The sequence below is a fragment of the Panthera tigris genome, chromosome B3 (assembly GCF_018350195.1).
Source record: "Panthera tigris isolate Pti1 chromosome B3, P.tigris_Pti1_mat1.1, whole genome shotgun sequence".
Taxonomy (NCBI): domain Eukaryota; kingdom Metazoa; phylum Chordata; class Mammalia; order Carnivora; family Felidae; genus Panthera; species Panthera tigris.
This window is the reverse complement of record NC_056665.1, coordinates 80,137,347-80,164,150: the sequence shown is the minus strand read 5'-3', so window position 1 is coordinate 80,164,150 and position 26,804 is coordinate 80,137,347. Positions and strand designations below refer to the sequence as shown.

The 26,804-nt window shown below is 34.8% G+C and overlaps 1 protein-coding gene and 1 long non-coding RNA gene across 5 annotated transcripts in view; one reads left to right on the top strand and one right to left on the bottom strand.

The window, feature by feature from the left end:
• SCFD1 (sec1 family domain containing 1) overlaps positions 1–24,117 on the bottom strand; it is a 115,518-nt gene extending 91,401 nt beyond the window's left edge. Inside the window, exons 1-9 of the mRNA XM_007098073.2 lie at positions 23,975–24,117; positions 17,433–17,503; positions 15,109–15,197; positions 13,743–13,833; positions 11,467–11,589; positions 9,954–10,041; positions 5,783–5,872; positions 2,925–2,980; positions 1,894–1,979 (exon numbers count right to left, since the gene is read on the bottom strand). Of these exons, the coding sequence (XP_007098135.1) occupies positions 1,894–1,979; positions 2,925–2,980; positions 5,783–5,872; positions 9,954–10,041; positions 11,467–11,589; positions 13,743–13,833; positions 15,109–15,197; positions 17,433–17,503; positions 23,975–24,032 (752 nt within the window). The 5' untranslated portion in view covers positions 24,033–24,117. The remainder of the gene's footprint in view (positions 1–1,893; positions 1,980–2,924; positions 2,981–5,782; positions 5,873–9,953; positions 10,042–11,466; positions 11,590–13,742; positions 13,834–15,108; positions 15,198–17,432; positions 17,504–23,974) is intronic.
• LOC122239575 overlaps positions 24,117–26,804 on the top strand; it is a 30,106-nt gene continuing 27,418 nt past the window's right edge. For 3 of the 4 annotated variants that reach the window (XR_006218782.1, XR_006218781.1, XR_006218783.1), the window contains exon 1: positions 24,215–24,412. This is a non-coding gene — a long non-coding RNA (uncharacterized LOC122239575). Of the gene's footprint in view, positions 24,185–24,214; positions 24,413–26,804 lie in introns of those variants that run through there. The other variant, XR_006218784.1, reaches the window with a different exon arrangement.

Below are 26,804 nucleotides of genomic sequence, written 5' to 3'. Positions count from 1 at the left end.
ATCTATACAAGTACTTTTACAGAATAATTGTATAGTTATCAAAGTAAGAATAAGTTGCTTCTACTCAGATTTATATTTCACATTTCTGGAAAAAAGGAAAAGCTATTGTCAGTTTCTGGGAAAATTAGAAGACAGAGTAGGATCTTATAAATGTACACTAATGTTCGACAGTTTCAAATAACAAATTACAACTTTTTTTCTGTAAACACAAATTCAAAACAGCAGACTCTAGAGAAGAACCTTATGAAACCCTATCCCATTGTAAGATATAAAACTAAAAGCATTAAGCCACAACGGTACCTAATTATATTATTATTCACCTACCAGATACTTCATATATTATTGATGTGAAGCAGACTTAAAGCAAAGTGAGGCACAAAGTCATCTGGTTGCCAATTTGGCACTACTGTATCAAGAGTATACATCAATTTTACAAGATACTGTTATCTGATTATATCAATTATGCACGTTTTTTTCTGCTAGAGACCTTTGACCATTTTAGTAACTCATTACACTGTACTGATTATAAATGTACTGCACTGATCATAAAACTCTGCAATAAATAACTAGGAGTGGCAAAGTTACCACCTACTATCATTTATTACTCCAGAGCTAGGTGAAAGGCAAGGAAGGACTGCCTGTGGCAGTTTCTTAATTCAGCACTAGTGAGATTTGGGGCTTATTCTGTGCACTGTAGGATGTTCAGCGGCATCCTATAATGTAGCCCACTAGATTCCAGTAGCATTTACCCAGGTGTCAAAGCCAAACAGGTCTCCAGACATTGCCAAATTCTTATGAAGAATCATTAACCTACAACTGGATTCAAACGTATTTAACAACAGTCAGTAAGGCTACTGACTCCTAATTAAAATAATTTAGAAATGCATCCAACAAATTAAAAATGACCACTATGTTATAAATTATTTATTATTAATATTATTATAAATAAGTTTTTAGAAATTATCCAAATAAAAAAGTGCCTTTATATTGGTTTCTAAGGCTTTTATGAGAGCACTGTAAGAAGGGAACTGTTAAGTAAAATATGCTATAGTAGTTCCTTCTGTTGAAAAAAAAAATTAGCTGAGAATTTCACATTTCTGTTCTCTTTAATGAGAAACATTTTGAAGAATATTTAAACCCAACAATGAAATCACAGAAGATTTTAAAATAACGTAGGAGCCAAGACAGCTGAACAAACAATTGAAACACAATGCTAGTATAAACTGCAAATTATAGAAATAGTACATAAGACCGTAGGATCCATCTAAATTAACTTGAAGTCTATGGAAATTTACCATAGAATTATCATTCCTAGAAGGTATTATACTCTCTAAGTATCAGTTTATTTTCACAGGCTTTATTTATTAATTCACCTAAAAGTGGGGGTAGGAATTAATTTTCCAAAATATTGTCTATTCCCCTTGAAATAATTCTCAGCCATCTGTGTGGGTTTATCTACTTCTTTACACCAATATTGCCCATTGATTTTAATAAACAAATATTTCAAGGTAAAAACAGAAACCAGTTGATAGCTCAAAACATACAAAAGCATCACAAGTTTTTCACTTATTTTTAATGTTATTACCAACAGGCTTAATGATAATCGGTATAAAATGGCTTCTGACCTTCAAAGCCATATAAACAGAAAAATTTCCCCTACAGATGACAAAAATGCAAAAGACAAAATGCTAACAATAGAACATAAACTGAATAAAATATTCCACTTGTATTACAAGAACAATCTGAGTCAAAACCGTGACAGTGATTACCTCATTAAAAAGAAACAAATTTCAATTACAAGTATAAGGGTATTTTATAACATAAGAAAACAACCCAAAAAATGCTATAAATCTATAAATTTCTTTTCAAGTCCTATATTAACTAACATAATACCTGAATTGGCCAGCTCCAAGTGTGTCACCTGTAAAAAGACTGTTTCTTGCATCTCTGAGATTTTCTCGAAGTTTCTTATCTAGTTTCTGAAAAATCAAATTTGATAATAACTTTTAAAAAACAATTTCACAGAATTTTGTTCAGGAAAATCATAATATGTTCTTAGTTTCATAATTAAGAAACTTGGAATTTCTTTACAAAACAGCAATTCTAAAATCTAAATATTTTAGCTTCTTTATTCAATATTATCATAACTTGAACTTAAAAAGAACAATGCCTTTTCTACTGTGACTCAGGCCTGATTTGACTTCCAATCACTATTCATTCACTATTTTTACTTTAGGTACAGCAACAATTTGCAATGAGCCACCGTCTTTCCCCAGTCATGACTCTTTGTATAAGGAATGTGTCCACAGAGTGATGCCACAAGAGGTTCCAGAATAGAGACAGGATATGTGAAAGAAAGCAGCCCTCCATCAATCAATGATTCACTTTGGCTAAGAAAACTAAAAAAGGTTAGTGTATCTTCCATCTTTCAATACCACTTACCTTGTTTCCTTTTCATTCGTTTTGTAACTTCTCTAAATCTTATTTTTTAATTTTTAAAGCAAATTTTTGAATGCTCAATTTACTCCGATATAGTAAAATAGCAAAATGAACTTCATTTTAAAAATGGTTATGTCAATATACATTTGCTAAATGAAGTTAAATATAAAATGATTTGGGGGATAAAATTTGTGTAAAATACTACTTGTAGACACAAAGTGGAAAGACGAATATACGTTTTAGTAAACAAGAAAAAGCTGGAACAGCACATCAGAGAAAATCATTTTTATCCATCATGTCAAGTACACAATGATTACTTTTTATTTTTTGTGGAATTCCAATGTTAAAAAATAAAAATACTTGCTTTTGGTATTTAGTATATAACCCATAGTAATCATATAATATTAACAAAAACACTTGAGGTACTTATGGAAAACAACTGATACATTATTATTTATTGCCAATGGATATCTGCATGAACTCACCACTGCTACCATTTCCGCTGCTGTTCCTCTTGAACATCTGATTATAGGAACAGCACCTATTGTAACAACAGTTAGCAATGATTTCAGCTCTTAATAATTAAAATGGATACTTATAAAACACCTAAGCATCAAAAATAGAAGTATATACAATTTCAGGCTACAAACATAAGAAGATTTGTTATCTCAAGAGTAAAAGCAAGGTTTAAAAAAAAAAAGAAACATCAGGGAGTCAAAAAAAAAGACTATTTTTTTTATATAGCATTGGCCAATCGGTGCAATCAGAGATTTTTTTCAATGAATTAACTAAATCAATATATGACTTCCTACAGACAGGTTCAAAGAGTTTGTTCACAGGATTCACTTTAATTTGACTTAAAGGAAAAGAGTGAAAAGAGCTTAGTTAATTTAGTGGTTTGTTATTATTATTCTTTATTTTACAATTTAACAATGAAGTATTACAGTCTAAAAAAAAAAAATTAAAGATAACATATTCTTCATGTAACGTGAAAAGCTCCTCAAAGGCCTCAGTTCATTATTGAATCAACTCTATTAGACCTCTTAACTTCTCTCTTTATTACTCCAAGTTTTATCAAAGGTTGAAATCCTAAAGTTATAAAAAAAATAAATAAAAAAATAATCCAATTGCACTGAAAATCTCAGAAAACGGAGAACACCGTCATCTTTATATGCTGAAATTGCTGCATTTTAGATTCTATACAAAGCACGTTCAGTCAACTGGAAAAGTAAAAATGTAGAATATTAGCAAAATTTTTAAAGCTCTTTTCTTCTAAGGGCAAATTATATATGCCTGTTATAAAAAATTCAAATAATATTAGAAATATATAAAGTTAACCCTCTTCACTCCAGCACCATAAAGAATCCCCACTAAGAATTAGACATGGATGTCTTCAGGTTATTTTCTACATATAGTCTTTTATTTTTAAATTTTTTTTTTTTAACGTTTATTTATTTTTGAGACAGAGAGAGACAGAGCATGAACGGGGAAGGGGCAGAGAGAGAGGGAGACACAGAATCGAAGCAGGCTCCAGGCTCTAAGCCATCAGCCCAGAGCCCGACGCGGGGCTCGAACCCATGGACAGCGAGATCGTGACCTGAGCTGAAGTCGGACGCTTAACCGACTAAGTCACCCAGGTGCCCCATATAGTCTTATTAAGTGCATTTATGAAGAGTACAAAAAACAAAAATAGGTATTATACATCCTGTTCTTAAATTTGCTTTTTTTCATTTAACAGCTTCTTATTGACATCCTCCTATATCAGACTGGCAGGAATTTCAATTTCTCTTTTGCAAAAATCACTTTCTAACACTGTATATAATAAAGGTAGCTCTAATACTTCAGTGGTCTTTATACTGCTCTTTTTCAATCTACTTTTATCATGAAAATACAACGATCATCAAGGTAAAACAATCTTACATCCACGAAAACCTTAGCATTCAGCACAATTATGGACAATGTGTAGGATGGCAAATAGGAAGGTTAATTATGTCTGTTTAATGACTGAAAGTTATATATACATGTGCTTTGTTTACAACAGTAACAACTCCACTTGAAGGTACTGAAGGTACTCAAAAGCAGGCAGAAAGTGGAGGAATGTAAAACTCTTGAAAGAACAGCTAGATTTGAAAAATGAGATACGCTGTTAACCAGCTTTCCTTCTGAAGTTACTTTCCAGTTTGCAAGGCACAGAAGAGAAAGAGCTCGGCAGAAAACAGAAGACTTAATGAGCTAAGGCATCAAAGACTGGAGTTCAGGGCTGGAAATTATAGGAGAAAATCCCTAAAAGGAGGGACCCCAAAATTTGAATGCAAATTCTCCTCAAACTTGTCTATATCTTTAACTATTCACAGTATCTGTTTTTTGCTTAATTTTCTCATTTGTGAAATGGAGAAACTTTCCAGTGTGATCATTTTAACTGTTAAGGTTTTCAGCGTCTACAAAATTAAAATTGCAATTAGAAGGTTTCTTTTTTTAGATACTTATTTATTTTTAAAAAAAACTTTATTTTTAGAGGGAGAGAACTCGAGCAGGGGAGAGGAGCAGGGGGGGGAGGGAGAGGAGGAAGGAAGGAGGAGAGGAGGAAGGAAGGAGGCGAAGGGGGGGGGGGAGGGAGAGGGAGAGGGAGAGGGAGAGGGAGAGGGAGAGAGGGAGAGAGAGAGAGAGGAAATGAATCTTAAGCAGGCTCCACACTCAGCATGGAGCCCAACATGGGGCTGGATCCCACAACCCTGGGATCATGACCTGAGCTGAAACCGAGTTGGTCATTCAACCGACTGAGCCAGGTGCCCCACAATTTGAAGGTTTCTAAACACATCTATTAGTAATATTAAAGCATAAAATGACACATTAGGTACTGAATGCAAAGTAGCTGTTAAGTAAATTTAGACATACCAAAGAAATGTTTAAAATTCTGAGAGTATAGTAGATTAATATTATATGTAAATTTAGTGTTTTCTGGAACCTTCTGAGTGTACCTTAATAGTTACACTTATCTTTCTACTTAAAAGTATATCTGAAATTTTTCCTAATGGAATATTAAAAGAAAATTAGCAGGCACATAGTTTAAGTCACCATCAAACCATTCAAATGTAGAAAATTATAATTACCAAAGACATCTAAGGAAACAACCCAATAGAGCTATGAAATGCTAACTCAAGAGGAATTAAGTACATCAAATTATTAGAAAAATTATGGTTCTGTATAGTACAGTATGTATGTTTTATCCCAATTCTGGAGAGAGAGCCTACAGAGATCCAGACAAGAGGATCTTGTAACAGATGAAAATGAGTTGTCAAGTAATTTATTTTGAAGAAATAACCAGAAAGATTTGAAAACTTACCCAGTGTAACAAAAAAGCAGAAGAGGCTGTCAACAATAGTGTCCATAACAGTTTCCATTTCTGTGTCTGTGATATCTGGCCTATTAATGGCTAAAGTAACAAATGGGGAAAAAAGTACCAAAATTTATGCCTTGATAACATTGGTAATACTTAAACAAGTAAAACTTTTTATGTGTTAAACTTTTAAGTGAATGAGTATCCATTAAAAATTATACTGTCTCAAAAAAAACACAATACCTCAATATCAGAGTATTAAGAAAAAAATCTACCACATAAAGTATACAAAATTTTTGCCAGAAAATAAAAAAAATCATATTCCATAATTTTATTCACAAACATTAGATGGCTTCCAGAAACTATTGATCTCATTACCCAACTACTGCCAGAAAAGGACAATGCAAATCAATTATTGCAAGACCAGTGTCACATATAATTTTCTTTGTATTATATTAAGTTACATGAATTTCTTTTCTGACACATTACACTGTACCTAAGTGGTTTCTTAACTTCAGTGGGTTTAAGAATCACTCTAGAAATATGAAAGAAGAGAAAGTTTCTCTGGAAGCTATTAAAAATTCAAGTTTCTCAGCCCTTTTCCTCAGGGATTCAATTCAATAGATTCTGATAATTCTAAGAAATCTGCCATTTTTTTTTAATGTTTACTTATTTTTGAGAGAGAGAGAGATGGGGGTGGGGACAGTGGGAGGGACGGGGAGGCACAGAGAGAGAGGGGGACAGAGGATCTGAAGCAGGCTCTGTGCTGAGAGCAGAGAGCCTGACATGGAATCAAACTCATGAACCCTGTGAGATCATGACCTGAGCTGAAGTCAGATGCTTAACCAACTGAGCCACCCAAGCACCCGAAATCTCCAATTTTGACAAGCACCTCAGAAGATTCTTAGGGCTACATTAAAAAAACAAAACAAAAAAAACCACACTGCTGTGAAGACTATGCTAGACAAAGACCTTACCTTATTCATCTTCCATCTCACACAATACCTTCGCCCATTATCTGACAAGTAGATGCTCAGTAAATATTTTTAAGAGAGAGACTGGACTAAAAATATTATCTATAAAATATTTTTAATTTCCCAACATCCCAAAACTCAATACAACTTATGATTATCATGAGAGGAAAGCAGAATCCAACTGGATATACTGAAATATTTAAAGAATATATGAACCATGCAGAGAACATAAAAATAATAAAGAATTCAACCAGGCAATACAGAATCTGGATGAGGGAATGTGCTAATGTTGCAGACTGCCATTCATTCATTCAATCATATGACAGAAATGGACAAAAGATACAATGTAAATTATGTAAATTCAAGCTACACCAATCCGGAGAAATACTCAACTCATTCTGTCAATCACTGGTACAGGTAAAATCCAAATGGAAGCCTTCAGCCCTTAGGTCCTATGACCTGGTCTCACACCTCTAAATGAGAACTGACTCGAAGAGTCAAAAAAAAATGCCCATCAATGACCTCAACTCATTCATGTTAACAACCTGGTTTGAGATAGTAGCTGACTTTGAGAAGATAAATCTGCTTCCTTTATTGGATAAATTCCCAATTCATGAAAAGTAGATGATATTAATAAAAGCCATGATATCAACATATTTATGTTTGGGATAATCTGTTTAACATGATCACTTAAAGCACTTGCAATGTCTGAGAGGATTTGGCACATAATTACCAAATGGTTAAGAGCACTGTCTCTGGATTGAGTGCCTCGGTTTAGTAACCTGGTTCTGCCATTTTCTTATCAAGTTACTGAATATCAGTGCCTTGGTTACTTCATTCAGAAAATGGGAATAATACCTACTTCACAAAGTTACTCTGAGAAGTAAATGAACCTGTACTGTAAAGTGCTTATAGAACTATCTATTAATATTATAAATATACTATTGAGAATCTAGACAATTAACCATGTAATTATGCTTTAAAATTAAACTTGTACTTTAAATTTAATTCTTAAGTTAATTCTTAATAATTTCAGACTTATGATTCTTTAAGATATAAAAAAAATTAATTACATTTATAAGTATGTGAAGGTGTAATGAATTTAGGCTCACTATAAATTTAATTATTTTTACAAATTCTTTAAATATTAGATTTATAAATTTGCCTGGTCTCATTTTTAAAGTATTTAAAGAAAATACTAAATTTATAAATGCAATTTAAACTGTTTAAGGGAATTCAGCAAACCAAGTATGCGGACTAAGCCTGTTCATTGGGACTGATTAGAATCTAGTCTGTTTAATCTGAGTTAACTGATCAAAAAAGTTAAGGTGCTTGGTTAGTTTTTTTGTTTGTTTTGCTTTGTTTTAATGGAACACTTCATGAATGTGCATATTATCCTTGCACAGGGGCCACATCAATCTCTGTATGGTTCTAATGTTAGTCTATGTGTTGCTGAAGTAAGCACAAGGTGCTTTGTTTTTATATAACCAGATTTACAAATAATCTAACAATTGGTAAGTTTAGCTTAAAGTTAGCTGAAGGAAAACTGGGCTTTCAACATGAAAGACAGAGAGACACAGAGTGTGAGCAGGGGAGGGGTAGAGACAGGGGAGACACAGAATCTGAAGTAGGCTCCAGGCTCTGAGCTGTCAGCACAGAGCCCGATGCAGGGCTCAAATTCACCAACCGTGAGATCATGACCTGAGATGAAGTCGGTCACTTAACCAACTGAGCCACCCTGGTGCCTCTTAAACAGCTAATTAATTTACAACTCAGTTAATTATAAATAGATTTATATAAGTAACAACTACTGTCAAAAATCTATGACGTGGGTAATTCACCAAACACTTATACCTTTCAGGGATGTTGTTTAATTTCACCAAGAAAGCATGCTACAGAGCTCAGTAAAAATAAAAAATTGATGTTCTCTTCTCTCAGGGAGCTTAACATCTGGTCCAGTATTTCATAATAGGGTACCACTGACATTTTGAGCAGACAGTTTTCAGTTATGAGCATCATTTACACACTGCAGAACATCTAGCATCCTTAGTCCCTGCTCAATGAACGCTAGTAGAGTCCAGCTAAATGTGACAATCAAAAACACCCTTATATGTTTCCAAATGTCCTGTTAGATGGACATACTCTCCACTTAAGAACCGCTGAAATTTTAGCCACAAACATCTCAATCCTAAAGGAGCAAAATTATTGGTTATTTCAATAAACTGGCTAATCATTATCTCCTATAGTCTGAGTTTCCTTTAAAATATTCCATGTAAATAATCAATGGAAATATAAGTTTTAGGTAGGCAAGATGAGTAAGTTTTAGAGATCTGCTATACAACACTATCTATAGTAAACAATACTGTATTGTATACTTAAAAAGGTTAAAGAAGTAGAACTCATGTTAAGTGTTTCACACACAGAAAAAGCAACACAGACAATAAAATGTGGTATGGGTGTTGTGTGGTTGTGTGTTTCTATGCATGTGTGGCCTGTTAGTTTTAATCTACATCCAGGAATGGTCTGTTTACCAAAAGTGGGAATGCAAACTCCAGAGATGGTTAGATAGCATTTGATCAAATACAAATATTCAATCTACTGGTGAATAAACAAGGTATAAAAATCAAGGGAGTCTAACAACCTGTATTTGAAAATGGCACCTATACTTCATTCCTTAATAGTGCTATAGTAGCTGTTGACGCCTTAGCCAACCTTTTGTGAATACTTATTATGTGCCAGAAACTTTTCTAGGCATTTTACACACACTAATCCATTTAATTCCCACAAAAACTCTGTGAGGTAGATAGTATTATTATTCCCACTTTACAGATGAGGAAAACTAAAGCACAGAGAAGCAGAGTAACTTGTTCTTGTCCAAGAGTCAAAGCAGTAGAAGACTCATTGAATCCTACTACTAAAATACTGTCTTACTTGTCATGAATAAACCATTCATGTAAGCTGCTGTGGGGTAGGTACCTAAAAAGTCAGAGGTTTGGTACTTCATTGGGCTTGCAAAACACGTCTAGTACATGTTGTTATATGTGACAAAATTCAGTCTAAGACTTGTTTTCTTTGTGTGCTTTAAAAAATCTTTTACAGTTGTACTACTGTAAACAAAGCTGGTTTTTGAGAGTACTAAATGTGCTATTTTTTTTTACAGTACATCACTCATTTTAACGAATTACAATATTCTTTTTACATACCACGATATGAAACAAGCTCCTTATTTTGATTACATAATACAAACATATCATCTTCCAAAGTAATAAAATTGAGATACTGATCAAAAACCTGGAAATAAAAGAAAAGGTTTATACATCAATTTTACAATATTTTTGAAAATTTTATTTATTTTGAAAGAGAAAGAATGAGCGGGGTGGGGACAGGGGATTCAAAGCAGGCTCCAGCTGACAGGAGAGAGCCAAATGTGGGCCTCAAACTCACTAACTGTGAGACCAAGAGTTGCATGCTACACTGACTGAGACAGCCAGGCACCCCAATTTTGCAATACTGAAAGCACATTCAGCTTGACTTAATCAACCAATGGAAAATAATGGAAAAAATTACCATTATATTTAATAACCAAAAATTACACCATGTGGCAGATTGCCTCATTGGGTAAGAATGAGGAGTTGATATTAAAAAGGAATATAAACAAGACTTTGGTCAATAAATTATCAAGGAGGAAAGTACTATCTTCAGATAACAACATTTATGAAGATAAAAAGATTTTTTCAAAAACTGTGCTTGGGATGGGAATGTATATCAGTTTTGAAGAAAAAAATTGCAATTTAATTTTTATGTTCACTTTAATCACACTTTCCTAAGTAAGTCATAGTAACAATTTTTCCACCATGAACACTTATAAGTGGGAAAAAAGTTATACTAGTTCTTTAGAAGGGCAAATCAGGAGAAAAATTAAGAAAATTCTTAGAAGTACACTGAATTTAGTTAAGCAAACTGAAAACCATTCCTATTATTTTATGTAAAATAATAAACTTTGAAAAGAAAGAACATTAAAACATAAGCCTCAAAAACTAATCAGAAGTAGTAGTAGACTATCTAAATCTTAGAATGAAAACTCAGTGGGAAAAAATGGGAAGCAAATGTATGGTTGTTTTGTCTTTTATTTGCCCTATATGATTCCCTAGAATTTCATGTCTTGTCCAATGTCAAAAAGCACAAGGCACAGTACTGCTGTAACCAAGAAAAGATTTGACAGATTTATTTATAACTAAGCTGAACCTATCTAAATGGTAACTATGATGTAGAACTGCTGGCCTGTTGTAAATTCCTTCCCTCTTATAATATGTAATGTAACCTCGTTGGATCTTCTCTCCTAAGTAAGACCTGAAGATAATACGGTGACTATAAATAAAATAATGTCAACATATTTTTAGTATAATTTGTAACAACCCAACTGTCAAACTATTTCTAAGTTGAGCTAAAAAGATGATACAAATCCTAGACTAAAAGACTGATTAAGCATTTTATTTTTATCTTTCAAATTCATCAAATAACAGGTACCATTAGGTTGGTGTATTCTGCCTAGTTCAAATTATAGGTAATTTACATTATCAAAAAAAGTATTGAGTCTAAATATTTCTTAGGTTGACCTCGTCTTTTGTAAATGAGAAACTTAAGTCAATTAACAGGTTTTAAAATACACTAAATTTTACATTAACAAAATGTCATCAGCTAATCAAAATCTCTTACCTTGGCTACTTGTGTTACTGCACTAGCAGCTAATGCTGCATTTGCAATATCTTCCAGTTTACTTCTTGAAATAGCAGAAATAAAATTTAAGTAATATGATTCATAGAGTTGATTTCGCAGATCCTATAAATACAATGAATACTTTATTCCTATGCGCACATATAAAAGAGGACCACAGACAGAAATCATTTAGATACTGTAAGAGTAAGATTTTGGAGGATAATACACAGATTTAAGTGACAATTAAAAAAACCCAAGAGAAGAAAGTTATGTAGAAGTACTAGTTACTTGGTTGCCAGATATAATGGACCTATATATTAATAATTAAAGTTATAATTCTATTATCAATAAAATTCTACTAATTATAGTATCACACAAAACTGCTCTGAAATAGTTTATTTGCCTTTTTCTTAAAAATCTCCAGAAATGGCTCTCTTGTAAAGTAAAATGCTTATTATATTTTGCAGCTAATACCTTCTATTGCTCTGGTCATTTAATAAAACAACACACTTCCTTCACTGTTCAGACATAATTCCAATGACCAATTCCAGAAGTATTACTTCTTAATCATCCAAAAGTACCATAATTTAAGTCAGGCAAATTCTTAAATCAAATTTACTTATCTTCTTAAACTCTAGGAAAAATAGATATCTAAATAACCATACAGGCATACCTTGGATATATTGCAGGTTCAGTTCCAGACCACCACAATAAAGTGAACATTGTAATAAAATGAGTCAAAATAATTTTCTGGTTTCCCAGTGTCTATGAAAATTATGTTCACACTATACTGTGGTCTATTATGTGTGCAAGAGTCTTATGTCTAAAAAAAGAGTATATACCTTAATTAAAAAATACTTCAGGGGCGACTGGGTGGCTCAGTCAGTTAGGCGTCCGACTTCGGCTCAGGTCATGATCTCGCAGTCCGTGAGTTCAAGCCCCGCGTCGGGCTCTGTGCTGACCGCTCAGAGCCTGAAGCCTGTTTCAGATTCTGTGTCTCCCTCTCTCTGACCCTCCCCCGTTCATGCTTTGTCTCTCTCTGTCTCAAAAATAAACGTTAAAAAAAAAAAATACTTCATTGCTAAAAAATTTAAGCTTTCAGCGAATTATCACTGATCACAGATCACTATAGCAAATATAATAATAAAAAAGTTTGAAATAGTCTGATTATTACCAAAACGTGACAGGCAGAAAGTGAGTTAATGTTATTGCAAAAATGGCATCAACAGACCTGCTTGATGCAGGGTTGTGACAAACCTTCTCTTTCTAAAAAAGTGAATTATCTGTGAAACCTAATAAAACAAGGTATGCCTGCATTTCTTTTAATCTAAGAAAATGTCAATTGAAAGAGGCACCATTATGTTATGTAACACCAAGAAAGAATTAATGCTGCCAATAAAATTCTATAACACACCATCAATTTTAAGATGCATCTGGTATTGGAGATGTTTAAGTGTGAAAAACTGAGGATTTGGAGGCTGTGTGAAGAAGGTAGCAAGCAGGGCAGTGGTTTAACAAAGGTTGGGACATTGGTTAAAGGATAAAGGACTAATAATTATGAGGACTGAGAAAATAAGTATGTTGAGGATATTGGGGGTCATGTTTGTGACTGTCAGAAAAAGGAGTTACAAATTTGTAAAGGGAAAAAGAACTAGGATAAATCTTGTATTTCTGAAATGAAACTGTTTTGGATATTATATATGTCTACAGAGATAAGGAAGAAAATTGCTAGAGTTAAATACAGATATAACAATGCTGATTCTAAGAGACACATGTACCCCAACGTTTGGCTACTGACAATAGCCAAAGTTTGGAAAGGGCCCAAATGTCCACCAACTGCTGAATGGATAAAGAAGATGTGGTATATATATTCAATGAAATGTTACTTGGCAACCAAAAAGAATGAAATCTTGCCATTTACAACTCTATGGATCGAACTAGAATGTATTATGCTAAGTGAAATTAGTTCAGTCAGAGACAAATACATGACTTCACTCATATGTGGGATTTAAGATACCAAACAGGAGAACATAAGGAGACAACCCATAAGACACTCTTAAAACTAGAGAACAAATGGAGGGTTGCTGGAGGGGTGTCGGATGGGGGCAAGGGCTAAAGGGGAGAGGGGCATTAAGGAGGATAATGGTTGGGATGAGCACTGGCTATTAAATGTAAGTGATGAATCACTAAATTCTATTCCTGAAAAAAAAATTTTTGATTAACAATATAAATAAAAAATAAAAAAACCTGTCCCTACATATAAGAACTCATATTACCTGGCACATTCTGTCAATATTTTCTTCAGTTGGCATTACAAAGTACACTGCAGGAACATCTGGAATAGGATCTCGATCAGAGTGTAGAAGCCTAAAAAACATAAAATTCATCTTTTTCTTAGTCATTTATCTAAAAAGATCGTTTAAAACAGTACTTCTCAAACCAAGGATGAATCATTTTATAGACAATGACCAGTACACTAAAAGCTCTTGCTGCAATTAATCGTTTAACCCAGGCTTCTCCTTTTATCAGTGCTAACATTATTTGTTAGTAAGATCCTAATGTCAGTCTTCATCTCTTCTATTACAATCACCTTTATTTCTAATACCAATATTCCTCCTGAATAAGAACTAAAGCACATTCAATAGCAATTTTATTCCCATTTTTCATAGAAATATGTTTGGGGGAGGGTGAGCAGAGGAAAAATTCAGTTCTCCAAGAGAGGGAAAACAGGAAGCTGGAGGAGTCTTTAAAAACAATGAAAAAATTTAACCGTAAGTAAAATCAAATATATATATATACACATATATATGTATATATGTGTACACACACACACACACACACACACACACACACACTTTAATGTTTATTTTTGAGAGAGAAAGAGAGCAGGGGAGGGGCAGAGACAGAGGGAGACAGATTTGTTATATTTATCAAACATACCAGAAATAATATAATAAAATACATTCAGTAGTTAAGAAGACAACATAGATAGCTCCTATAGTGGTTAACAATCATTATCCCATAGATACTTAAATTTTTCATATTAACGATAAACTAATTTAGACATTCTTTAAAAAGTATATTCAGGGGTGCCTGGGTGGCTCAGTCAGTTGAGCGTCCAATTTCAGCTCAGGTCATGATCTCACAGTTGGTGAGTTCGGGCCCCACGTTGGGCTCTGTGCTGACAGCTCGGAGCCTGGAGCCTGCTTCAGATTCTGTGTCTCCCTCTCTCTCTGCCCCTCCCTGACTTGTGCTGTCTCTATCAAAAATAAATAAATGTAAAAAAAAAAAAAATTAAAAAAAATAAATAAAAAGCATATTCAAACTGAAGGAATAAAAAATTTTCAGAGATGGAAGAGAACTTAAGACAACCAGTTCTGTTCTTTCATATAAGAGGGTAAATTAGTCTTTACGAAAAGACATGAGAGAGAAAATTTAAATTCTGAAATTATGAAACTTCAGACTGAGAATTATTTCTAACTTCAAAGTAAATAGTTAAATGTTGTTTTATACAAGTACTGTAACCTAACATTTTATGTATTAATGATGTCCTTTAATAACTGGATTTCAAGGTGGCCAAAGATATCCTTTAGCAATATATCTGAAAACAAATGTCATTATTAGAAACATGTTAAAACTCACAGATGCAGAGTGATTCCCATGTCTCTCAGCTCTTTTACTGATAGCAGTGGAGAGATGATATCTTGGCCAAATCTGTCATAAATGAGCACCTGGTTTAAAAAAAACGTGTTTTTGAAACTATCAGTAAACAGTTGATAGAGAGCTCATATTAAGACAATGTTGAAGTATATTCTATTTTAATAAATCATGTATGCTGAATTCTTATACTTACCTCAATTTAATATTTTCTGTCATTGCCCAAAACGTTCACGTATGTCATAATCTAGTTTTTAAAGCATGATCACTTAGGCTAAATTAATATTACATAAATTTATTCTCATAGAATATTTTTGCTAGGATAAACATACTAGCAACTACAAAATACTTATCTTAAGCTATAATAAAGGATCTTTAATATTCAGCAAACTCACATACACTTCCCCCACCAAGTTTACATCAATCCTTTCTAAAAAGAGAGAAGTAAAAATAGTCCCTCTCAAAACTAATGGGTAACAAGTTCTAAGACTGTAAAGAAAATTTGGTAATTTAAGCATCTCAGGTTAATAAGATGCTCACTTAAAAAATGAGTGAGTGACTGGGTTGGCTGGGTGGCTCAGCCAGTTAAGCATCTGACTTCGGTTCATGTCATGATCTTGTGGTTCTTGGGTTCAAGCCCTGAATTGGGCTCTGTGCTGACAGCTCAGAGCTCTGAAGCAGGCTTCAGATTCTGTGTCTTCCTCTCTCTCTGCTCCTCCCCCGTGTGACTCTCTCTCTCAGGAAATGAATAAACATAAATAAACAATTTTAAAAAATTAAGTCCCTAAAGAGTACATGCTAGCCTTATTCTGTCACATACATTTCTTCACATTCTAAAATATTATAACTGACATCTTTGAGGGGTAGAAAGAACTCTGAATCTTCTAACTTAAAATTAGTTTTAGAGTTAAGGCTAATAAAAGAGAAATTTCAACTAGTGTTTCTTTACAACTACATCAGTAATTCTTTACAGAGTAAGAAATTGCTAATGAGGGATGAAACGTGCTGTCATCAAAAAATGTGTTTCCTATATGACAGCATTTCCTTTAGAAAAGCTAAAACTCTTGGGTGCCTGGGTAGCTCAGTCAGTTAAGTGTCCGGCTTCGGCTCAGGTCATGATCTTACCATCCATGAACCCTGCGTCGGGCTCTGTGCCGATGGCTCAGAGCCTCAAGCCTGTTTCTGATTCTGTCTCCCTCTCTTTCTGCCAGTTCCCCACTCACGCTCTGTCTCTCTCAAAAATAAAATAAAAACATAAAAAAAATTAAAAAATAAAAGCTAAAACTCTTCTGCTCTAGTTCTAAGAGGCTGGGTATTATTAATCTTGTGATACATAAGTAATGGATAGGGAAAGAATTTGACACAAATCAGATTGTACCCAAGAAATTCTCGAGCTATTTAATTCAAAAGCTTAATAAAGGCTTTAGAAACAATAATCGAGCATTGTTTATTCAAGGAGCAATAACAGGATGCCCACAAATAAACATGAAAGAAGGCAAAAATTAGGGGATATTTTGAAGCTTAACCTAGGAATTCATATAGATGACCTTAACCATCTTTAGAGTTAACCAAAGGACTTATAAGGATCATCAGAGTTTTCAAAACACCCCAATAGTTACCAGGTTGAGTTGTTCTCAATTATTAGCAAAAAAGAAATATAAAGTGACTATAAACTAACAAGTGTAAACCTAAGCAGCTGAATTCTAGTTTGTCTGAAGAAAGAAAGTATAAAGTTTAAAATGAACAAGCTTAAAGAACAGGAATTTTTAAAGGTACTTCATCATTTCTCAAGGGAGAAATATTATAGATTGCTTTCTGGTCCAATTAACAATTTTACTGACAGTTTTATATATCATAAATTAACCAGCATTATGGTTTACAAATCACTGTCTCATGAGTCGGTTAAAACTGGCATTCTGGTTTACAGATCACTCTCTACCCAAGTCTGACTAACCTTGAACAAGCCTGCGAGATCCAAATTCTGGACCTGCAAAGCTAAGGAACAAAACATCAACCAGATGAAAGACCTACTAGTGAGGGGCCATTCAAGAGATCAGCTGGATTCCCTAGATGCATATTATTATCCTTGCCTGTCTCCCACCATAAAATGTTTATTAAAAAGATTCACATTAAGAAACCACGTTAAATAAAAATAAACTCTCCATGCATAACTAAAATGTGCTACTGTTCAGCATTAACAAGAAATTCCCTCCAATCACCACCAATAAAGACCAAGCAAAAATAATTAAAATAAATTAAAGTTAAAATATTAAATAAAGTTAAAATAAAATTAAAATAAAGTCTCTTACCTTCCATACTGGTTCTCCAGTGCTGTTTTTAACATGAGGCACATTGAAATTCAGCATACGCTTCAAAGCCACTGGAAATGAAAACAGTCTTATTAAATATTATCATTGTGGGGGGCGCGTGGGTGGCTCAGTTGGTTAAGCATCCAACTTCAGCTCAGGTCACGATCTCACGGTCCGTGAGTTCGAGCCCCGTGTCGGGCTCTGTGCGACAGCTCGGAGCCTGGGGCCTGCTTCAGGTTCTGTGTCTCCCTCTCTCTCTGCCCCTCCCCTGCTCATGCTCTGTCTCTCTCTGTCTCAAAAATAAATAAAAAACATTATAAAAAATTTTTTTAAATATTATCATTGTGGAACGCCTGGGTGGCTCAGTCAGTTAAGCAACCGACTTCAGCTCAGGTCACATTCTCACGATTTGTGAGTTCGAGCCCCATGTCAGGCTCTGTGCTGACAACTCAGAGCCTGAAGCCTGCTTCAGATTCTGTGTCTCCCTCTCTCTCTCTGCCTGCTCCCTGCTCACACTCTGTGTCTCTCTCAAAAATAAATAAAAAACATTAAAAGAATTTAAAAAAAATTATTGTTTTTCATGATTTCATTCCCCACCCCCCTCATCTATTACTTACCACCTCAAAACAAAATGCACAAATCACTCTAGTAAAACTGATAAATCAAATGAATGGATATGTAAAAGCAGGTCAGACTGTGTAAGACCATTCCATCAACAGCTAATTGGGCAAGTGTTTGGGGAGATTTTCTGTCCCCAGATGACAATGTGGAAAATGTTCTGAAAGAAGCCTTTTCCATTCCTCCTGACAAGCCCCACACTACTCTTTTTTAGTTTAAAAATATTTTAATTCCAGTATAGTTAACATACAGTGTTATACTAGTTGTAGATATATGATAGAGTAATTCAATAATTCTGTACATTACTCAGTGCTCATCATGATGTGTACTCTTTAATCCCCATCACCTATTTTACTCATCTCCCCACCCACCTCCCCTCTGATAACCATCAATTTGTTCTCTATAGTTAGGAGTCTGTTCTTGGTTTATTCTTTTTCTTTCTCCTTTGCTTATTTCTTAAATTCCACATGAGTAAAATCATATGGTATTTGTCTTTCTCCGATTTATTTCACTTAGCATTATACTGTCTAGCTCCATCCACGTTGTTGCAAATGATAAAGGGGTAGCACCTAAAATATATAAAGAACTTATACAACTTAACAACCAAAAAACAAATAATCCAATTAAAAATGGGCAGAAGACATCAATAGACATTTCCTCATACATTTTATACAGATGCAAAAAGAAACTTTATCAACTACAAATTTGCAGTGGTCTCAATAGATAACTGGTGTTGTTGTCTATTTACTACTGTCTGGCTGAAAGCACAGATCAGCATCACTCTTTTGAAAAACAAAAACTACATAGGATATATTTAAGGGGTTCATATACAAAACCTTCATACAGTAGGTCTATGTTTTAGTTATCTTGTAATACATTTTATGACCAATTTGTCTCATCAGATTCAATGAAAAGTTATACTGTTCAATATTATATGCTCCATGGAAAAAGTGAGACTTTCCCAAAGATATGGTAGATAACTCATGATAAGAAAATATACAATTTCTAAAATCAAAGCAGTTATGCTCTATGTGTTATTGAATTTTGAGATTTTTAGTGCTCATCTGTTCATGTGTATTGCAGATTCAGAAATATTTTCTAAGGAAAATTAAAATCTCTCTATACTTCTGTGTGAAGTTGAAAAGTCCTTGGGGTGCCTGGATGGCTCAGTCGGTTAAGCGTCAACTTCTGCACAGGTCATGATCTCACGGTTCATGAGTTCCAGCCCCGCATCGGGCTCTGTGCCAACAGCTCAGAGCCTAGAGCCTGAAGCCTGCTTCAGATTCTGTGTCTCCCTCTTTCTCTGACCCTCCCCCATTCATGCTCTGTCTCTCTCTGTCTCAAAAATAAATAAACATAAAAAAATAATAATTAAAAAAAAAAAAAAGGAAAGGCCAAATATTCAAGGAAGGGTATTAGTTGGGTAATTTAATTTTTAAGACTGGCAACCCTGAAATCTATTTGGTTGATCTTTAAAAGCATTTGGGGGTTCCTGGGTGGCTCAGTTGGTTAAGCTTCCAACTTTGGCTCAGGTCATGATCTCATGGTTCCTGTGTTCAAGGTCCACATCGGGTTCTGTGCTGATGGCTCAGGGCCTGGAACCTGCTTCGAATTCTGTATCTCCCTCTTTCTCTGCTACTCCCCTGCTCATGCTCTCTCTCACAAAAATAAACAAACATTTAAAAAAATTAAAAAATAAAAGCATTTGGATTAGACTTTATTAATACAAAATAATCTACAGGTCATACTCTTCCCTACTTAATACGTTATACTATATATTATATATATAGTATATATAATTGACCATATAATATTCAAATCACCAGTGTATTAATTTTTGGTATATTGATTCACACACTAGAAAAACCTCTATTAAATGCTAAGCTTACAGATACTATGATATTATACAAAAAAATACATAAACAAGCAAAAAAACACTTTGGTACTTAAAACTGAAGTAACATAGGAGGCATACAAGGTGCTGCAGAATGAACTCTCCCACTGAGCTTTTAGCAAGTTCTTCCACTTCCAGGCAATATAGCCATCATCACCCTGGCACCCATGGCCCAACAAAAAGAAAATCTTGTTTCTAGGAACTGTTCACATTCTTGGGACAACTAGGAAAAACCACAGCCCAGGCTGCATCAGAGTCCCAGGTGTATAGTTTCTCTAGAGCTAGGCCTTACTTTACTGAAAAAGGCCAGTATCAGCAGACATTCCCACATCTGCCTTCCTAGTCCCATCTAGGTGAGTTTCTTCAACTGTGATCCTTGGCTAACTTGTTAACAGATTTTGACACAGTGGATTCGTTAATAAAGTACAGGGCCTGTGTTCAAAGAATATGTAAGAATGTATTTTTAGTTTCATCAGAGTAACTCTCCTATAGGCTTAAATCATTGCTTTTAAATGAAATGGCAAACTAGTTTTCTTTATTGGCCCTAAACATATCATTTCTAGACTTGGTTAATATAGTTTCACCCTAACCTGAAATATTTTCTTTACTCATCTGCTATATATTCAACCACATTTACTATTCATTCAACAAATGTTTAGTTATTGTTTACCATATGCTGGGCACTGCTCCAGCGGATGGCACTAAACACAACAGACTGAATAAAAATTACCTATCCTCAAGGAACTTTCATTTTAGTTGGGGTAAAAACACAACAGATTAAGTTAAACATATGGCATATAAGATTATATTAAGTGCTATGGAGTAAAACAAAGGGAAGGGGGGAGAGCTGCAGTGTAATTTTAGTTTTACTTATTTTTATTAAAAAAATTTTTTTAGTGTTTATTAATTTTGAGAGAGAGAGGGGGGGGGGGGGGACAGAGCGAGAATCCCAAGGAGGCTCCATGCTGTCAGCGCAGAGCCTGATGTGGGGCTCAAACTTATAACCGTGAGATCATGACCTGAGCCAAGATCAAGAGTCAGATGCTTAACCAACTGACCCATCCAGGAGCCCCTGCAGTGTAATTAAAAAAAAATTTTTTTAACGTTTATTTATTATTGAGAGACAGAGCATGAGCATGGGAGGGGCAGAGAAAGGAGGAGACACAGAATCCAAAGCAGGCTCCAGGCCCTGAGCTATCAGCACAGAGCCTGACGTGGGGCTTGAACTCACAAACTGCGAGATCATGACCTGAGCCGAAGTCAGATGCTTAACTGACTGAGCCACCCAGGTGTCCCCTTGCAGTGTAATTTTAAATACAGTAGACAAGAAAGGCCTCCTGAGAGGGTAACATTTGAGTAAAGATGAGAGAGTGAGCCATGCAGATGTCTCTGAAAGAATATCCAGAAAGGGGTAACAAATAAAAAGGCTTTCAAGTGGGAGCATTCCAACGTGTTCAAGCAAAGGGGAGAGCAATAGGGAGTCAGGTCAGAAAGTTAAGCAGGAAATATATCACATAAGGCCTTGTAGACCACTATAATATTATTTTGGTTTTTACCAGGATTGAAATGGAAAGCTGTTGGAGAGTTCTGCGCAAATATGTGACAAGATCACTTTGTTACTTTGTGGGGAAAAAAAATGAAGGGGAACAGGAATATAACAGCAAAACAACTAAATAAGAGGTTACTGCAGAAATTCTTGGCGTTCTGGACCTGCGTGAAAGCAATGCCAACAGTCAAATTGTGAATGTATTTTCAGAGTAGAGCTAGTAACATTTACTCACAGATCTGATGTGGGATATGAAAAACAGAAGTCAAGAAACCTTAAAGGTTTCTGACCTGTGCAACTAACTACAAGGGTGGAGTTGCTATTAATTGAAATGGGGTAAATGGAATTCAGAGGAAAAGGTCCAGGCCTGAGATATAAACTTGGGGATCATTAACATATAGATGATATCTAAAGCCAAGAGGCTACATTAGGTCACTGCAAGAAAGAAAGCAGTGGATCTGCGGCTTGCCAAGGTTGAGAAGCGGGAGTGTTGAGCAAGAACCTTCAACAGAGAGGCATGCATGAAGGGCAACGATAGGTAACACAGGATGTTGTCTGTTGCACTAAAAGTAAGAATAAAGAGGGTGAGTGATCCAAGAAACTTTCACAAATCAGATGACTTTTAAGATGACCTTTAAAAGATAAATATTCTTCAAGCAGGAAAACAAAAAATAACCATGCTAGTCAGTTATTCTCTCTATACCTTAGTTTTCTCATCTATAAAATGGAGACAATACACATAAAATCACTTAAAACAATGCTTAGGAATACTATTCAGTATCAGCTATTATCTACCCAAATAGATCGCAAATTCCTGTGTACCATGGTGTCTTCATCTAGAATATTTGAGAACTGATTTTGAGTTACTTCCAAAAACATTCTCAATAGTCATGAGGGAAAGGTTTACTTCTGGTACTCTAGCACACATATAGGGGTTTACCTTTGTCCGAAAATAAGACAGAACTCAACTAGAGTACTAATCTGATAAATGATTATTATGGCATAACCTATCTAGTTGTAATGTGAAATCTTACTAAAATGAAGTGTATTTCCACAGAAATTGAAATTATATTAGGATTCAACATTCTACAAAGTTTCTGCATATAAAAATTACTACCATAAAAATTTTATTTTTCAAAACGCTGCTTTCTATTGGTTTCTAAGCAAAACGCTGCTTTCTAAGTCTTCCTTGATATGTTATTTTATTTTAATATGTAACATGACCTAATTCATTGAGCTTCATTAAGCTGTCAGAACCATACTGCAAAGACAAGTGGGGCTTCTATTTGCTTACTGGTAAAACGTATGGCAGATATTCCCCAAACCTTACTTACTTAAATTATGCCTAACTTCACCTGATAGCTTATACTAAATTTATCTAATGGAAAAAGCAGAACACAATTCCATATGCACTGTGTTATTACAAGATAGTCTAATCATTTTTTCTTTGAATTCCTAAGGAATCAAGCACAGCTGAAATCCCTTCTGGTAAGCCATATTAATTTTAACCATTTATTTTCCAGTTCGAATTAACATGCAAAAGAACTTAATTACAAGGGAAAGAATTTCCAATTGTGCATACTCTTGATGGTTTGTTTCTATCAGCTCCTCAGAATTCACAGCCTGCCAACTTTCAGGACAATTCGCTAACAGGAACAAACCATTAGTCTGTAGCTAACAGGTATAAACTCTGTTGTCATCAGAAGTTTACAAAAAATAAGTAAAAACAAAATATCTAACATGTAAAAATATGAAAGCTAAAGGGAAGAAGTATGTATTTAAAAAAAACACATTTAACGGTACAAACAGAAGCTGTATGACTGCTCTATCGAGGATGAAACTAATAGTTTTACAATACTAATTTGTCAAACGGTTAAAATGACAAAGCTACTAATTCATTTGTTTTTTGCCATTCTTGAATTCCATTCCAGTAAGCTAAAGAAGGAAATCTTTATCACTGGGCATTTCTCTTCAGGTACCCCCAAAAGACTGGTCCAAAGAAGAGAAATGGCAGAAGGTAAGCTGCTCTGAAAGAATACTTAAATTTTGTAATTGTGGAGGAAATGCCCCCAAACTAAACTCTTTCAACATTAAAATCTAGGGAAGACCTGGACCAGGCACAGAAACAAACCCGGAGACTTCATAGGTGGCAACACAGGGGAATATCTATGTTGTTATCTGCCAGCTGCCAGATATTCTTGTGATGGCCTTTTGAGGCCCAGCAGAAAAGGGACAAGAGCAGGGCCATAGCAACCCTTAAGCCCCTTTTCCTGAACCACAAATGAGGCCGCGTTCTCGAGCTATTACATCTCTTGCCTAAAAACTCAAAAGGGGAGGGGCTCTCGATGCTTTGGGAACTGAATTGAGCTTCAGGAGGTCCATCTCAGAGCTGCACACACCACGACCGAGGGAGGGCGACAAGCAGGAGAAGAAGAAATCCCCACCACAGGCACAAAACCGCAGGGAGAAGGGAGTAAGACGTACCTGTTTGTCTCTCTCGAATACTGGCTGCTGCAGCCGTCGCCATCTTGACTCCCACCATCCACTGCCCGGTTAGTGAAGAACCCGAGGATTACGTGGCTGCCCGGACTGCCCCGGAAGCAAAGCCCAGAGGGGCGGGGCCAAGGGAGGTTCCTGGTGGCCGGATCCCGCCTCCTTCAGCTCTCTTCAGAGCTTGGAGACGCAGTGAGCTTAGTTAGTACCTGAACACCTGGTAGTGCTTACTTTCCAGCTGCGTAATAGTAGGAATTTTTATCCTATCTAATCAAGCCACAGCTTCTCAGATGGTAGCTGCGTTGAATAGAGTTGTTAGGGTAGGAGCGTGGTGTAATGCTAAGAACCTAATTAAATACTAAATTGGTCGTTTACAGATCTCTTAAGTGGTGAGAAGGCTCTAGGGGATCTAACGATCACTGGACTAAAGTAAGTGAAGCTCCAGGAACAAAGTAGGCTTTTAAAAGCTGCCTCCATTCTCCTTCCCAGTGCAGCAGGAGAGGTCTCCCCTTTGCCCCTTTCCCAAGGAAACAGGCAGCTTTGGAGCATTGCTCTAATTTGGCAGATTTCTCAATCTTATCTTTTAGGCAAAATGGTCTAGTTTTATGGTGTTTTGCGTACATGAACACAGGAGCTAGGAAGATTCAAAATAGCAAACTGAATATCCTCCTCCTTTGATTTTAGTAACTGCAAAAATCACATGTGGGGGAGGGTTGCTTGGTTAATGGACAGCTGGTTTTTAATATACACTTGAAACTGCGTGATGACAAAACATATCCGATATTGATAACTAATTTTGGTTATTGTGTAATTTTTTGTCTTTATCAAGGTGTAATTGACAAATTCAAAAGATAAAGTTTACACTGTGATGATCTGATATAGTTATATATTGTGAAGGGTTCCCCCCATCTAGTTATCACATCCATTGCTTCACATATTTATCTTTGTTTTGGTGAGATTTAAAATCTACTCAGTAAATTTCAATTATACAATAATCAACTGTAGTCACCATGTTATGTATTAGGTCTCAGACCTTATTCATCTTCTAGCTGAAAAGTTGTTACTGCATCAAATGACCTACATGTATAATCTTAAAAAAAAAAAAAAAAGTCAAATTCATGGGAAACAAAGTGTGGTTACCAGGGACAAGTGACTGGGGAAAATAGGAAGAGGGTGATCAAAGGTTATGAACCTACATTCTTTACCTTTAAGAACTGCATCCTCTAGTTTTCACAGCTAACTGGCATATTCACTAAAAACTTAACTGGAACATTTACTATTTTATTCAGTGTTATTTTGAAGGAATTGCCAGTGATCTAGATGTGCTGTAATTAAACAGAAATAACAATCCCTACCCTAGGGGAAAGTTGTACTTCATTGTTTGTCTTCATGGAATGTAGAATATATAGACTTTCCCATCTTCCAGTACCTGAAAGCCCAATCTTGATTTGTGTACTTTTACTTTCAAACGCAAACCTGTTAACCATTTCAGTTCTGTCACAGACTTCTTCCCAGGACTCTGAGTCATAGTAATATAAAACATTAAAACAATGTTTAACAGTTCTATACAATATATACATATGGAATAATATAGTGTCCTGACTAAGGAATGCACTTAGGGTGGCAAAAACGTATAAAATATTATACTCCACAGAAGAATGATTACGGTAGACAAATATAAAATAGACCCTGTGAGGCTGAGATTGAGAAAGGAATTTGTTACCCATTTTTAAAATCAGAAAGAATCAAACTATGGCTTCAGAGTGTTAACCCCTTATTTACTGTAGCCTGGCTCTACCTATCCAGATTTTTGGCTTAAATAATTTATCCTGACAAAAAAACTATTATTTTACATTAGGGAATAGTTTTAAGTTTAACACAGAATGTCACAGAATGGCTTACTGAAGAGGTTCTCAGGTGTCAGTCAGAGGATTCAGGATCTCTCAAATGTGAAAAGGATCTTGGATCTAGTATTGTCAGAATCTTAACCTCAATAAATCCTAACAAGTTATTTAATTTAGCTCATATAAGCACTTCACATTTAGTAGCATGAACATATTTATTTAACAAACTTCATTGTAATTATCATGTTTTCTGGTTACATCTGAAGTCTTAAAAAAAAAAAATGGAAAAATAGGCTGACACATCAACTATCACCTAGTATAATACCTGGCATATGTTGGGCAACTGGAAAAGATAAGAGTCAAAATGAGAACTTGAAAATTGGGTCTTTTCAAAACAATCCAAAATTTTCTAAACTACATACACATTCAAGTAATCCATTATTCAATGTGTTCTTATACTCTGTATTGCATTACTTGAAGCATAAAACTTTGTATTGCATTACTTACAGCATGAACAGTAGTTTAATAGCTTATTCTAAAACTAACAATGAAGCATGTGATAATCCCTATATAAAAAAGAATTACATTATCATAAATAGAATCTTGTTCTAATCATTTTCTTATAATGACTAAATACTAAAGGCAAAGTCATGGAGAAAACTTACCTATTATAATCTCCTTTACTTAGCATTCAGTATTGAGTATAAAAGTAACAATAGATTACATAAATTTAGGGAAAAAATTACTGAAAGTTTTAGCATAAAGTAGAAGCCAAAGTGAATTCTCTGGTTAGTAATCAAATGAAAGCTTTTTACTTGACCCAAACAATGGCTTATTCAGAATATGGAAATTAAATATTACAAAGTATAAAATCATAACCCAGTTTGATGAAGTATTTTAAAGAAACTTTAACCTTAAATACTAAAACACTAAAGTGACTAAGTACAAGAATACAAAGAATTGTATAAAAGGTCTTC